General features: G+C 47.6%; 2 protein-coding genes across 6 annotated transcripts in view; both read left to right on the top strand.

Annotated features, from left to right (window-relative positions):
* The window catches only part of LOC127582313 (collagen alpha-1(I) chain-like), a 36429-nt gene extending 30294 nt beyond the window's left edge, over nucleotides 1-6135 (top strand). The window contains exon 16 of the mRNA XM_052037491.1: nucleotides 4525-6135. Coding sequence (XP_051893451.1) covers nucleotides 4525-4671 — 147 coding nt within the window. The 3' untranslated portion in view covers nucleotides 4672-6135. The remainder of the gene's footprint in view (nucleotides 1-4524) is intronic.
* LOC127582070 (endoplasmic reticulum mannosyl-oligosaccharide 1,2-alpha-mannosidase-like) overlaps nucleotides 1-16045 on the top strand; it is a 131537-nt gene that overhangs the window by 63214 nt on the left and 52278 nt on the right. For 3 of the 5 annotated variants that reach the window (XR_007958053.1, XM_052037056.1, XM_052037053.1), the window contains exon 1: nucleotides 13978-14022. The exons of 1 other annotated variant lie outside the window; for it this stretch is intronic. The gene's annotated coding sequence lies outside the window, so the exon portion shown is untranslated. Of the gene's footprint in view, nucleotides 1-13977; nucleotides 14023-16045 lie in introns of those variants that run through there. One more of the 5 variants, XM_052037054.1, reaches the window with a different exon arrangement.

Raw genomic sequence — 16045 nt, 5'->3', positions numbered from 1 at the left:
TACATTTCAATTAGATCATCTCTCCTTCTAAACTCAAGAGAATAGATGTCCTGTCTACCTAATCTCTCCTGGTGCAGCAAATCTGCCATTTTAGGAATCCATCTGGTGAACCTTCACTGTTTTCCCTCGGTCAGAAGTGCTTCCTTCCCTAGTAGGGAGACCAGATCTGTACATAATAGATGCTGTCTCATCAGTGCCACATACACGTGGAGCAAGATGACACTATCCTTGTACTCAAATCCTCTTGCGATAATGGCCAATGTATCATTGGCCTTCCTCACTGCTTACATTACCTGCATGTTAGTTTTCACTGATTTCTGTACAAGGGCACCCCAGGTTCCTCTGGACCTTTGAATCTCCATTTTTTTAAAATCATCTTTCTGTTGTTTCCACCAGAGTTTATGACATCACATTTTTCACGTAATTTTCCATCTGCTATGTCCATGCCCATTTGCTTAGCCTGTCCCTATCCCCTAGACCCTCTCCGCAACCTTCTCACAGACCACATGGCCACCAAGCTTTGAATCATCACTAAACTTGGATATATTATACTTAATCCCCTCATCAAATCACTGATACAGATTGTACACAGCTGGTGCACCGGTACCAATATCTGATGCACACACTGGTCACAGCCTCCCAACCTGAAACTGCTCTGAGACTCCTACTCTCCATGAATGAAACCTCAATCCATGCCAGTACGTTGCCCACAATACTGTGTTGTTTCCTTTTTTAATTATGTCTCATGTGGCACCTCATCAAGGGCCTTCTGAAAGTTCAGATACACCATATCAACTGATTCATCCCTACCTATTCTGCTTGATAAAGCCCTCGGATCTGTCACACACGAATATCCTTTCATAAATCCATGTTGACTTTTCCCAATCCCATTATCTTCCAAGTGCCCCGTCAACATTTCTTATATAATTCCAGTGTTTCACTGCTCCTGGCATCAGACCAACTGGTAAATAGTTCCCTATTTTCTCTCTCCCTCCTTTCTTAAATAGCTGTGGGGAGGTGGCAGGGATGTGGGGAGAATAAAAAAAAGTGAGTTTAGTGTAAATAATGGTTGATGGTTGACATGGTGCACCGAAGGGCCTTTTTCTCTGCTATATCTCTTGATGGGTCAACGACTCTAGTTGGACTACCTTTGTTGTCTTCCAGTGTGTGGGAACCATTCCAGAATCAGTGGAATTTTGGGAGATGACAACCAGTGTATCCACTCTCTCCATGTTAGGATGCAGGGTAATAGGGAGATCTAGCACCTTCCAGTCACATTAATTTCTCCAGTATTAGACTTCTTTAAAAGTTAATTACCTTGCTCCTCATTAGCTCAAGATCTGTTGTCCTCCACTATTTACATTTTTACATTTCTTTTCTCTCTTCACTGTTGGTATTGGTATTGGTTTATTATTGTCACTTGTACCGAGGTACAGTGAAAAACTTGTCTTGCATACCGATCGTACAGGTCAATTCATTACACAGTGCAGTTACATTGAGTTAGTACAGAGTGCATTGACGTAGTACAGGTAAAAACAGTAACAGTACAGGATAAAGTGTCACAGCTACAGAGAAAGTGCAGTGCAATAAGATGCAAGGTCACAGCAAAGTAGATTGTGAGGTCAGAGTCCATCTCATCATATAAAGGAACCGTTCAATAGTCTTATCACAGTGGGGTAGAAGCTGTCCTTACGCCTGGTGGTACGTGCCCTCAGGCTCCTGTATCTTCTACCTGATGGAAGAGGAGAGAAGAGAGAACTGTCTTGTATAATTTATGTTCTGTGTGCTGTCTGTACCTACATGCCTGTGGTGATGCTGCTGCAAGCAAGTTTTTCAATGTACCTGTACCTCACCGTACTTGTGCACATGACAATAAATTCAACTTGACGACTTGAGATTTGCTGTGTCTTCCATGAAGACTGACAACAAAATATTGTTTCATTTCTCTGCCATTTCCTCATATCCCAATGTATTTTCTTCTGTCTTTAAGGGAGCCACGTGAACTATGGCTAATTATATATCTATAGAAGAATTTCAACTCTCTTTTTATGTTTCTCACTAAAAGTATTTCTCTTTGTCAAATCCTTGGTTCTCTCTTTGCTGAGTTCTAAAACATTTCCATTCCTCGGGTTTAATGCATTTTTTTGGTAATGTCATAAACCTCTTCTTTCCCTCCAATCCTATCTTTAATGCATTTTGATAACCACTGTTGGAGCACTTTCCCTGGTGGGTTCTCACAAGAGCCAGGGCTCCCGGTATTCAGAACCTTCAGCTTCTTTTCAACATCTCTGATCAGAGTCATTTAAAAACAGTTCAAAACATTGGAAATCACTCTTTCAAAATTGAAATGAAAATCATTTTAAATTGTTTTAAGTAAGTTTATTAAATGATAGAAATTAATTAAAAACATAAGATTAATAACATAAATAAAAACAAACATCTTTTTCAATCAAGGTCGATGACCCTATTCAAAAGAACGTGTTTGTGTTACGTACATCAGCCGTGGATGGTGTAAAGATGAGAGACCAGATGTTTTCAAGCAGCGTCTGATTTCCAGTTCATTCCTGATTCCTGTGTTGTAACGTGCAGAAGTGGAAATCAGGAACAGGCTGACCCACCCAGCGTAGTTAGTCAGAGAGTCAGAGTCGCAGAGTCACACAGAACAGAAACAGACCCTTTGGCCCATTCAGTCTGTGACGACCATCAAACACCCATTTACCCATTCCTACACTAATCCCACTTTATTCTCCCTACATTCCTATCAACTTCTGCCAGGTTCTCCCACTCACCTCCACATTAGGCCAATTAAGGTATCAACCCACACGGCTTTGGGTTGTGGGAGGAAACCAGAGCATCCCGAAGAAAGCCGCGCGGTCACAGGGAGAACATGAAAACTCAAGGTCTGGACTGAACCTGGGTCTGTGGCACTGCGAGCCAGTGGCTTTCCCGCTGTGCCACTGTGCTGGGGTTTCTCTGCAGAACCACCTGCTAGAAGTGGGTATGTTCTTGCCCATGCAAAAACTGTAAAAATTCTCTGGGAGGTTTTACAGCTATGAAGCTCGGTGGGGGGGTGGGGGGGGGGTGGCTTTGGACTTTGCCAGTTTTCAGCACAGTTTTTGGGGACAGAGCCTCCTCCTTGCTGCCCCACACAAGACCTATTGCCACCTTGTCTTTGATGCTTTGGGCATGAATAGGAGGACCTCATCTGGACCAGGATAGGTATAAGACTGCGGAGGGAGCAGGATGTAATTCAAAGCTAGAGAGCAAATCAGCAAGATCCAACCTAATGAGTGAGGAAGAAGTTTCAGAAGCATGTTATATGGATTCTGAATCCTAGTGGTTTAACTCTGTAACTATTTTGTTACAATCAACTGTCACATGGAAGGCGTCAACTCTTATTGGAACATGTTGACTTAAAAGTGTAATGTGACCACTAAGGGCATATAGAACATAGAACAATACAGCACAGGAACAGGCCCTTCAGCCCATGATGTTGTGCCAGGGACACACACAGAGACGGACATCAACTGCTGCTGGAAGGTCATCAACTCGGTGAAAGACGCCCTTTGGGCTGCCCGAAAATTGTTGGTCTCCCAGCACTGCGAGATGTCCGTAGGGGAATGCTGCTGACTGGCACATTCCAGGCTGCAGGAGTACGTGCTGAGGGACGCACCGAAGCTGGGTGCAGCCAGCGCGAGGGCTCGGTGGGGAAGGACGACAGTTTAGGGTCCTTCTGCCACAGGAGAAAGAGGGCCGGGGACAGGCGAGGAAGCTGCTCAAATATTGTAAATATGGGATTGGGATATCACCCCAGGGAGCCACATGTGTGGCATTGGTGCTGTGTTTTTTATATATAAAAAGGTAACACTAAGAATTGAACTGTACACGAATGTAAAGGTTTGAACAGTTTTATTATTGTATATATTTTCTTTTATTATGAATAAAGTTTATTTTGATTAAAAAAATTAATTAAACTAGTCAGTAAAAGCCTAACTAGTTACCGGCCTATACAAGTTCATATCCCTCCATTTTCTGCACAATCATGTGCCTATCTAAGAGCCTTTTAAACACCTCTATCATATGTACTTCCACTACCATCCCTGGAAGTGCATTCCAGGCACCCACCACTCTTTGTGCAAAACAAAATTGCCCCACACCTCGCCTTCGAGCTTACCCTCTTTCACCTTAAATGCATCCCCTTTAGTATTGGATATTTCGACCCTGGGAAAAAGATACCGGCTGTCTACTCTATCTACAGCCCTCATAATCTTATAAACTTCTATTAGGAGAACTTTAATGCAATGTATAAATATACTTGAATGTAAATGTTTTTAAATTTTTCAGCCTGGTTGGTTGTGGAGATATTTTTCTAACCTGTATATCATTGAAAATGTCCCTTTATTTTCAGTTAATGTATTATTGATTCTATGTTTCTGTTCATACCTTATATTTATCCTGCCCATTATACCTGTCACAATATATTCACAATAAGCAACGTTTTAATGTCTTGTTGTTCTGTTTCAGTTAAACGATTCTGGGCCTCACACAATTGAGTTTGAAGTCACCACTGATGAAGTTGACCTCCTCCCTCTGAGGGATTTGGCAGTGTTTAATGATGGTAATAAAACTCAGGAGTTTGGCTTTTCTATTGGCCAAGTGTGTTTTTATTAATTATTCAGTCCAACCTCGGGGAAGCCAATTCAGCTCATGAACCCTGGGCTGCACCAGCCAAGTCAACCAACCTGTGCAATCCAGGCAAACCTGGCATTGCAGGAAAAGCACTTTTACAAAAGCCATAGCAATGTTGTAAAGATTTTGTTTTCCTTTCAGAGGTCTCTATTAACCTTTTGGACTAACTCCCTACTGACCGGTCAACTGTTGTTTACATTAATGCTGCAACTTGAAAACATGTGGTGCCAACTCCTGCATCCTTTGCCACCACCTCAAGTGTGTTGAACGGTGCTGTGCTATGGTCAAAGCTGGAATATGGTATGTTCCTGTGTTCATTTCTGCACCTAAAATTAACCTTTCAAAACCAGCTTACACAGCACTGATCTGACAGTTTACAAAATAGTTATCAGGGTGTGTGTATAAGGAACAATTCTAACATACTCACAGCCATGGAAAAGCATTGCTATGTATTAATACTTTACCATTAATACTTGACCCAAATCTTAACTTTCCAAACATTAAATATAACTGTTTCTCAACAAATGTCAATCATTTCCATGCTTCATCCTGAGCCATCAGACCTTTGTTTTATGCAGTAGTTGCGATACCACAGGGAACTCCAGGCCTGGACTGAGCCATGGTCTCAGTTTTGTTGGTGGATTTGAAATAGTTTTCCAAGGTTCGGGATAAATCACCAAAACTATTCCTGTGATGCTGTTACTACTGGAATTATCAAATGCAGTCATATTTTCTGTTACACATTCATAGATAATTCATATCTTTTCTGTTAAAAAGACTTACTATTGAAAGAATATTTCATGCATACAGCGCGTTTTACAGCTGATCTGTAGTGAGCAGGAAGAATCGACCAGAAGAGAACCATTTTGTTGATTTTTGCCATTGACTGTGTTAGAAATGCCGATCAATCCAGCTTGCCCATGTTGTGGGTACCTTCTGCACAGCCAGTGTAACATTATAAAAGAAACCTCATTTGTCTTTCTATTTCAACACAAAAGGATTACTCGACTGATGTTCAAACATTTCTGTGGAAGAAAGACAACACTGTGCACAATGCCTTTTCTGGCTTTACATTTCTTGCACATTGGCAAATTAGTCTTAATTGAGAAAGTTTTTATTTTAATCTTTTTTATAGTGTTGATACCTACAAGTTTTGTACTTTGGGTCATTTTTTCGTACATTAAGCACATTTAGAGCTCTCTCTGTAATATTGATTGTGTACAATGGTCAGAAGGGTTGCTACAGTTAAAATCAGTCAGGCCGTTTTTGGAATACTTACCTGGCTAAGGACACCTGCTTTGTGCTCTTCAGCAATACTATTGTAGCTCTTATAGTTGTCATTGATTTTGTGTAACATGCATCCTTGTGATTATACCATGATTCTAAATGAAAGTAATATGCTGGTCATTTTTGCTGATAAAAATGTGTTTTGTTAATAAATGTACTTTCAAACTGACGTGCTGGATGATATCGCTGTATTCCTCTCACCTTGATATAATTTGGCTGTAGGCAACTCTAATGTGAACCAACTTCTTTAAGGAAAACTTCAATAACTTCAGATAAGCTTCTTATTTTACATTGATAAACCTCTTCTGCACCAAGGAAGAAATTTATACGAACAATAAGGAATTATAGAACAGGAAAAACTCAAGCATTAGCTGATGCCAGGAGGAGTATTGGGGATCTGAGGAAGAACATTTTCACCCAGAGGATTGCTGGAATCGGGAACACACTGCTGGAGGGGGTGGTGGAGGCAGAGACTCTCACAACATGTACTTAGGTGAGCACTTGAATTGCCAGGTCGGAGGAGGCCATGAGCTGAGTGCTGGGAAATGGCATTGGTTTGGATCGGTACCAGAGAGGCAGCATGTACACAATGGGCCAAAGGACCTGTTTCAATACCCAATGACTCTCAGCATCTCTAGGACTGCGTCTGCTCAGTTTTATTCCAACCACCACCACAAACAATGATGACTAACTTAGGCACATCTTTACCATAGAAAAACTTTACCATAGTACTTCCCAGGGACATTATTGAAAAAAGAATGTTGTCAACCCATGCTCGGAGGGTTGACAAAAAGTTTGATTGAGCAAGTAGGTTTAAGACTTTAATATTTTAAGTTATAAAGGAGGAAAGCAAGACGGAGGCAAGGCAGACTTTTGGGGAAGGAATTTCAGAACCTTGGCAGCTAATGGTGTGGAACCAGTTGTGGACTGAATAAATTTAGAGATAATCTTGGGGATAGAGTCAGAGGGCATGTGCTGTAGGGCTGCAGGAGATTACAGGGATAGAGAGGGGCGAGACCACAGAGAGATCTGAAAACCAGTGTGAAAACTTTAAAATGAAGGAGGTATGTAACTGGGATCCCAAGTTTACCAAAGATTGATGGATTGGTACAAGTGAGCCGACAGGTAACTGGGTGCCCTCCAGTTTACAGAAAGTGAGTGAAGGCAGACCAGTCAGAAGTGCATTGAAGTAGTCAACTCTGGAGCTCACCAAGGTCTGGATGTAGGTTTCAGTAACAGTTGAGCTGGGGGAGGGTGCTGCTGGGTGCTGTTATAGCAAGTAGACATAGACCATCTCGTAATGAGATCCAAACCTCAGCTCAGATGAGATGTGAAGACCATGAACTGACGGGTTTAATTTCAACATTTGCTGTGCAAATTTCAGCAAAATTTTCTTATACCTTTGTGTGGCAATTTGAATTGTACAACAACAAATTAAAATCAAATGGCAATGATAAACTTGTTGATACCAAATTTGTCTACAGTGCCTGCTGCAGAGCAGATTAACAAATGTCTTAGATTGTCCTTGGACGTTCAGTAGAAGCCAAGGCCCAAGCAGAGCACACAAAGGAAATGGGCTAAATCCAAGTCCATGGTCAGGTTCAGGATTGGGAGAGGGAGTCTTGCAGGGGAGAGATTACCAGCACAGTGTAGGGTCCTGGATCAGAAGGGGAGGTTGGGACAAAGAGGGCACTACAGATGATTGGCAGTGGGCAGGGGGCAACCTCTGAATGGCAATCAGGAGTGGTTGCTGGGTGATCCATGGGTGGGGTATGGTTGGTAGTTGTTCAGCAGTGTGTGGTGAGGCCAGACTGGGATGTGGGTGGGGGGGGTTATAAACTTGGGCTGAGGGGTGGACATGGAGACAGGAGGAAGAGGATCCAACTGGTAACTAAATAACAGGACCCTTCTGAGTTGAATTTCCTGTACAGCCTGGGACATAGTCAGAAGTAGACTTCACAGAAATGTTGGAAGCCATCTTCTGTAGCAGTAACCAATGCTGGGCACTGCAGAATGAATGAAAATCCTGGCTGTGACGTCCAAATGTACCTTATATGTCAGTAGATACCTACATCCAAGATCCTCCACGTATAAGCACAGTACCCTACACAGAGGGACCGGCAATGAAAGTTGGGATCCACTTGGGAAATCTCATGGGAATTCACAATTTATTTTTAATAAGAATTTGATTGCATAGAGAACAGAAAATGATGCTTGGTAATCTAACTTTTCTCCAGTTATACTTGCAAAATAAGCTGTGATTTGATTGGTTGTGCTGTAAAATTGATTGGATTGAGTTTTAATGTTTAAAATAAAAACGGCATTCTGACTGTTTTGTGTAAAGTGTGTAAAGTATATGAAGTACCAGTGGTGTAATAAATGTTTTGCACCAACACATCTTCCTGAACCACTGGGAATCCTGAACACAACTTTTGGAATTGAAACATTTCAGAATGTTACTAAGTTTTCGATGATGCACCACCCCCTTTTCAAGAGCAATGAATAATCTGCTGGAGGAACTCAGCGGGTCGATCAGTAGCTATGGGGGAAAGGAATTGTCGATGTTTCAGATCAAAACCCTGCATCCCTTCCCCAACATTCCAGATTCCAGCTTCTGCAGTCTCTTGGGACACCCTCACCCCCTTTTATATATCAGACTGCCCACACATGCAGAATTTTTCTCTCCAAAACAAATACTTTTTATTGAGAAATGTTAATTAAAGTATCTTTGAACATCACAGAAGATTATTTAGAACAGATCTTTCAAATTAGGGAAAATAAAAATTGGGGAAGTTAACAATGCTACAAAGTCAAAATTTGCCTAATTTTATCTTGATTGTAATCAAGGTATAATGAAAATATTCATCTACTGGAGAAATTGTCATGCTGATGATCTTATGTTTTATTGCTTCCAGCTGAAGAAAATTACGGCTTTAAAGGAGAGCGTTTTCTTACTATGACAGGGAGGAGGCCGTTCATTCCATGCCAGTTCTCAGCACAGCATTCCCCATCAGTCCAATCCCCTCTCATTATTTCCCTGTAACCTATTCTCTGACACGCCCATCAACTCCCTTTTGATTCTTTTGCCACTTACGGTAACCTACCTCCACACTTTTGGGGTGGAGGAGGAAAGCAAAGCATCCAGCGGAAGCCCTCATGGTAACTGGGAAAATGTCCAACCTCTGTGTAAGCCGTACCTAAGGACGGGATTGAACCCAGGACCTAGATCTGTAAGGTAGAAGCATCACCGTATCATCCTAATGTAAGACAATGTAAAAAAAGTACAAGGCTGTTCATATTATGAGAAGAATAAATTGAACAACCTTCCTCATCTCTGAACACAGCCCAGTGGAAACTTTTATCCCAAATTCTCCCCTCTAACTCATGTATCTACGCATCTCACACTCCGATGTGCTCTATTCATCCCCGCAGTTACCCTTTTCAACTCATATTTTTCATCCAGAACTCAAATAACAAGATTTTAGGTTTTATACTGGCTATAATTGCAAAGCATTTTCATTTTCATTGATAAGGTGAGTAGATCTGGAAAAACAGAACAACTTACAGGAGCATGAGGCCAAGTTAGGAATAAGCAAGTGGACAAAACAGTTCAATCGGTGAAGAACACACAATGAGAGGCTTTGGGTTAGGTACATTTTCTGTCACAGGTTGTGGGTGTCTTGGGTAAGGTGTGATTACTGTCCATCCCTAATTTACCTTGAGAAATGTTGTGGTGAGCCACCTGCTTGAGCTGTCCAATCTCTGGTGAAGGAACTCTGACAGATCCATGATTTTGTAATGATGAAGATACTGCAATATGTTTCCAATCCAGAATGGACGTATGAGGAGAACTTCTAGGCGATGGTGTTTCCATTCACCTGCTGCCCTTTCCTTCCTGGCATGGAGTTGTGGATTTGGGAAATGGTGTCAAAGAAATCTCAGTGAGTTGTTGCAATGTACTTTTTAGATCTTGCAATTAGTGGAGGGAGTGAATGTTGAGACTGATAGACCAGGTGCTAATCAAGCAGGCTGCCTTGTCGTGGGTGGTGTCAAGCTCCCTAAATGTTTGTCAAGCTGTGCTCAGCCAGGGAAATGGAGAATGTTTCCTCTTGCTTCTTGACTTGTGCCTCGTGGATGGTGAAGAGGCTTTGGCATGTCGGGGGGGATAAGGTATTCACCACGAGATATCCAACCTCAGGGCTCCTTCACCATTTCCCCCTGCTCGTACAGGATCCCACCGCTGGTCAAATCTTGCACGTTGTGCCCCCTCCCTTCTTTCAGGGACCACTCTCTCCGTGACTCCTTGGTCCGCTCATCCCTTGCCATCCACCCCTTCTGTGTCCCTTGGTACTTTCCCCTGCAACCACAGGAGGTGCAACACTTGTCCCTTCACCCCCTCCCTCACCACCGTCCAGGGACCTAAACAGCCCTTCCAGTTGAGGCAAAGATTCAGCTGCACCTCCTCCAACCTGGTCCGCTGCATTCAGTGCTCACGATGTGGTCTCCTCTACGTCGGTGAGACCAAGCACAGACCAGGCAACTGCTTAGCAGAGCACCTACGCTGTATCTGCAACGGCCATCTTGAGCTTCTGGTTGCAAGTCATTTCAACTCCACTTCCCGTTCGCACACCGACCCGTCTGTCCTCGGCCTTCTCCACTGCCAGGGTGAGGTCAAATGCAAACTAGAAGAACAACACCTCGTATTCCACTTAGGCAGCCTTGTTCCACTTTCAGGTAACCCACGCCCACCGGTCCTCCCAGGTTCTCTCTCCCTTTGTTCGCCCTTTTCCATCCTTTAACACCCTCCCCCTCCAGGTTCCATCTGTCCGTAGTAAAAACCAGCTGCTGGAGGAATTCAACGGGTCGGGCAGCAACTGTGGAGGCAAAGGGAGAGTCGACGATACGGGCCAGGATTCTACATCGGGGCTGACGCAGGGACTCGACCGGAAATGTCATCTATCCCTTTGCTACTCCTGATTCCTGATGCAGGGTCTCAACTGGCAGCGCACTTTGCCAGTTCCTCTAGTGGTTGTTTTTTTTGGCTTCAGATTACAACCTCTTTGGCTCCATCTTCCCATCATCCACATAGCTGTCTACCTGGGTTTCTTCTCCCTTGATTCACCTTTCCTAGCCCCTCCCTCATTTGGTTGCAACTGCTCATCACCTGTCCCTCTACCTATCATCTACCAGCCTTTGTCTCCACCCACCTCCTACCCCCTTCCCCACCTGGTTTCCTCTGCCCTATTCTTTTCCTTATCTGCTTCCAGCTCTCATCTACAAGACTGTCTCAACACTCTCCCCTCGCCCTCCCACGCCCAGGTCCGTCTGCCCAACATCCTGAGCCCCGCCCCACCCCACCCGCCAATCTGGTTCGACCTATTACTCACCAGCCCCTGCCTCATCCCTCCCCCTCACCTCTTTATTCTGGCTGTATCCCCTCTACACTCTCAGTCCTGATGTAGGGTCTCGACCCAAAACGTTGACCATCCTGCAGGCATTGCTGCTGCACCAATATGACAAAATCAGGAATTAACCAACACCACCAAGTTCAGGAGATTTTAATAAGGTTCTGGGGAGTGAAGAAGAGGTGTGATCTTCTGATGAAGTAGCATTAGAGAATGAGGGATAATTGAGTCAAGAACATAGACATAATTTATATGTAATTGTAAACCATACATTTTAGACCATATGACATTGGAGCAGAATTAGGCCATTCAGCCCATAGAGTCTGCTCCGCCATTTGAACATGGCTGATTTATTTTTCCCTCTCAACCCCATTCTCCAGCCTTCTCCCCGTAACCTTTCATGCCCTTACTAGTCAAGAACCTATCAACCACCACTTTAAATATACCCAATGACTTGGCCTCCACAGCCGACTGTGGCAATGAATTTCACAGATTCACCACCCTCTGGCTAAAGAAATTCCTCCTGATCTCTGTTCTAGAGGGATGTCCTTCTATTCTGAGGCTGTGCCCTCTGGTCCCAGACTCTCCCACTACTGGAAACATCCTCTCCACGTCCACTCTATCCAGGCCTTTCAATATTCGGTAGGCTTTAATGAGATCCCCCCTCATCCTTCTAATCTCCAGCGAGTACAGGCCCAGAGCCATCGAACGCTCCTCATACATTAACCCTTTCATTCCTGGGGTCATTCTTGTAAACCTCCTCTGGACTCTCTCCAATGCCAGCACATCCTTCCTTAGATATGGGGCCCAAAACTGCTCACAATTCTCCAAATGTGGACTGCCAACGCCTTATAAAGCCTCAGCATTACATCCTTGCTTTTATATTCTAGTCCTCTCGAAATAAATGCTAACGTTGCATTTGCCTTCCTTACTACTGATTCAACCTGCAAGTTAACCTCGAGGGAATCCTGCACTAGGACTCCCAAGTCCCTTTGCACCTCCAATTTCTGAATTCTCTCCCCATTTAGAAAATAGTCTCGTCTTTATTCCTTCTACCAAAGTGCATGACCGTACACTTCCCTACGCTGTGTTCCATCTGCCACTTCTTTGCCCATTCTCCCAACTTGTCCAAGTTCTTCTGCAGACTCCCTGCTTCCTCAACAACACCTGCCCCTCCACCTATCTTTGTAACGTCTGCAAACTTGGCCACAAAGCCATCAATTCCATCATCCAGATCATTAACTCAATGGGCTGAATGTCCTCCTTCTATGTTAGGAGGAAATTAATATTTGAAACATAATATGAAAAGGGTGCAAGGTAACGGACGGCATTATGGGATGTTTAAATTGGAAAAACAATATCCAAATCTACATGAGGAAAATACCAGCAACATGGGAATATTTCTACTGTCCTGGTTATTCTTACGGCAATGGTTTTTGCAGTTGTTGCTATTTTATTTCCCAACAGATGCTGCTGAGTTTTTGACTGTCCAATGTCTGTTATTGTAATGCCCATTGCTATCAGCACAAGGGTTATTATTGGCATTATTACTATATTTATTGCTTTTATTATAACAGTTGTGTAAGACGTTCATGCGATGATTGTTGTTGTTGTCATAAATGTTGCAATAACTGCACCTCCTGCACTGATTGCAAGTGTAATGCGTGTTGGTCGTCACTGGCTGGTCTGTCACCCCCTCAGCCCGGATCACTCCTTGGTCACCCCCCCTCATCCCCCCCACGGTCAAACCCCTCACCCCCCCCCAACGTCACCCACTCACCCCCCCCCGATCACCCCCCTCATCCCCCCCACGGTCAACCCCTCACCCCCCCCCCCAACGGTCACCCCCCTCACCCCCCCCCCCCGATCACCCCCTCATCCCCCCCACGGTCAACCCCTCACCCCCCCCTCCGGTCACTCCCTCACCCCCTCCCCCGGTCCCCGGTCACTCCCTCACCCCCCCCCACGGTCAACCCCTCACCACCCCCCTCATCCCCCCCACGGTCACTCCCTCACCCCCCCCCCAACGGTCACCCCCTCACCACCCCCCGATCACCCCCCTCATCCCCCCCAAGGTCACTCCCTCACCCCCCCTCCCCCCGGTCACTCCCTCACCCCCCCCCACGGTCAACCCCTCACCCCCCCCCCAACGGTCACCCCCTCACCACCCCCCGATCACCCCCCTCAAGGTCACTCCCTCACCCCCCCCCCGGTCAACCCCTCACCCCCCCCAACGGTCACCCCTCACCACCCCCCGATCACCCCCCTCATCCCCCCAAGGTCACTCCCTCACCCCCCCACGGTCAACCCCTCACCCCCCCCACGGTCAACCCTTCACCCCCCCCCCCGGTCACCCCCTCACCCCCCCCCACGGTCAACCCCCTCATCCCCCCCCCGGTCAACCCCCCCCCCCGGTCACCCCCTCCCCCGTCACCCCCCCCCCCGGTCACCCCCCTCACCCCCCCCCCGTCACCCCCCCCTCCGTCACCCCCCCTCCCCATCGCATCGCCGACCGGGGGCCGGGCTGTGACGTGTCACCGTTTGCCGGGTCCCGATTGGCCTTCGGGATGGCTCCGCCCTGGGCGGAAGTGACGCGGTAGGGGCCAAAAGCTGGAGCCTTGTGTGGAGGAGCGGCTGCGGGGTGAGGGGGGGGGAGCGGGCGGGGGTGGTCCGGGGGGGGGGTCTACTGGGCCCCGCGGGGGGGAAGGGGAAGGGTCCCGGGGCTGGGGTGGGGGGAAAGTCCTTCCCCCCCCACGTCCCCCCCCCCCCCCACGTCCCTTCTCTCCCCCCCCCACGTCCCTTCTCTCTCCCCCCACGTCCCCCCTCTCTCCCCCCCACGTCCCCCCTCTCTCCCCCCCCCACGTCCCCCCTCTCTCTCCCCCCCACGTCCCCTCTCTCTCCCCCCCACGTCCCCCTCTCTCTCCCCCCCCACGTCCCCCTCTCTCTCCCCCCCCACGTCCCCTCTCTCTCCCCCCCACGTCCCTCTCTCTCCCCCCCACGTCCCCCTCTCTCTCCCCCCCCACGTCCCCTCTCTCTCCCCCCCCCCCACGTCCCCTCTCTCTCCCCCCCCCACGTCCCCTCTCTCTCCCCCCCACGTCCCCTCTCTCTCCCCCCCACGTCCCCTCTCTCTCTCCCCCACGTCCCCTCTCTCTCTCCCCCCCACGTCCCCTCTCTCTCTCTCCCCCCCCACGTCCCCTCTCTCCCCCCCCACGTCCCCTCTCTCTCCCCCCCACGTCCCCTCTCTCTCCCCCCCACGTCCCCTCTCTCTCCCCCCCACGTCCCCTCTCTCTCTCCCCCCCACGTCCCCTCTCTCCCCCCCCACGTCCCCTCTCTCTCTCCCCCCCACGTCCCCTCTCTCTCTCCCCCCCACGTCCCCTCTCTCTCCCCCCCCACGTCCCCTCTCTCTCCCCCCCCACGTCCCCTCTCTCTCCCCCCCCCCACGTCCCCTCTCTCTCCCCCCCCACGTCCCCTCTCTCTCCCCCCCCACGTCCCCTCTCTCTCCCCCCCCACGTCCCTCTCTCTCTCCCCCCCACGTCCCCTCTCTCTCCCCCCCCACGTCCCCTCTCTCTCCCCCCCCACGGCCCCTCTCTCTCCCCCCCACGTCCCCTCTCTCTCCCCCCCACGTCCCCTCCCTCTCTCCCCCCACGTCCCCTCCCTCTCTCCCCCCCACGTCCCCTCTCTCTCCCCCCCACGTCCCCTCTCTCTCCCCCCCCACGTCCCCTCTCTCTCCCCCCCCACGTCCCCTCTCTCTCCCCCCCCACGTCCCCTCTCTCTCCCCCCCCACGTCCCCTCTCTCTCCCGCCCACGTCCCCCCGCCCCTCCCTCTCCACCCCACCGCCTCCCTCCCTCTCCACCCCACCGCCTCCCTCCCTCCCGCCAACCCCCCTCCCCCCCCCCCACCTGTTTCCCCCTCAACAGACCGACACCGACTCATTTTTAGGGGTATAAATAATGCTAACGTTAAAAACCCTTTAAATAGTTTCTGTGTTAAAGTTGCTAGATACATGTTAGTATTTATGCTGGAGCCTTATTTTGAAGACATTTACTGCAGTGTACTCTGACCTTAAAACTGATTCAGTGGGAACTTTCCAGCTGTCATTGGTTGTAAATGCCACCTTTTAAACCTAACAGTTAATGTGTTACACCCAGCAGCACACGAAGCAAGGTGAGGGTCTTGACCCAAAATGTCGACTGGCCATTTCCCTCCATAGATGCTGCCTAACCTGCTGAGTTTCTCCGGTACTTTGTGTGTTGCTTCAGATTCCAGCATCTGGAGTCTCCTGTGTCGCCATGTGTTACACCCAATTGCTTAACGTCGCAGGATGCAGTTATGAAAATATCCCGCACCTTATCTTGTCGCTTAAAAGGCTTTGGAACCTTGACGAAAAACACAACGATGCTGGAGGAACTCAGCAGGCCAGGCAGCATCTGTGGAGAAAAGCAGGCGGTCAATGTTTCGTGTCAGGACCCTTCTTCAGGACTGAAGGTAGGACAAGGGGAAACAGAAATGCAAGAGTTCTGAAAATCCTGCATATCTATCCATTTTCATCTTGGTATCCTGGTTTTTTTATTATTCTTGTCACTTTTGTCTATCTTTGCTGGCTAAAAATGAAAGTTGTGAATGTAATGATAGACACCAGAAAAAGCTCAAGTTGCATTGATTC

This window comes from Pristis pectinata, chromosome 23, assembly GCF_009764475.1.
Source record: "Pristis pectinata isolate sPriPec2 chromosome 23, sPriPec2.1.pri, whole genome shotgun sequence".
Taxonomy (NCBI): Eukaryota; Metazoa; Chordata; class Chondrichthyes; order Rhinopristiformes; family Pristidae; genus Pristis; species Pristis pectinata.
Note: the sequence above shows the minus strand (reverse complement) of the source record. Positions and strands in the feature narration are given on the sequence as shown.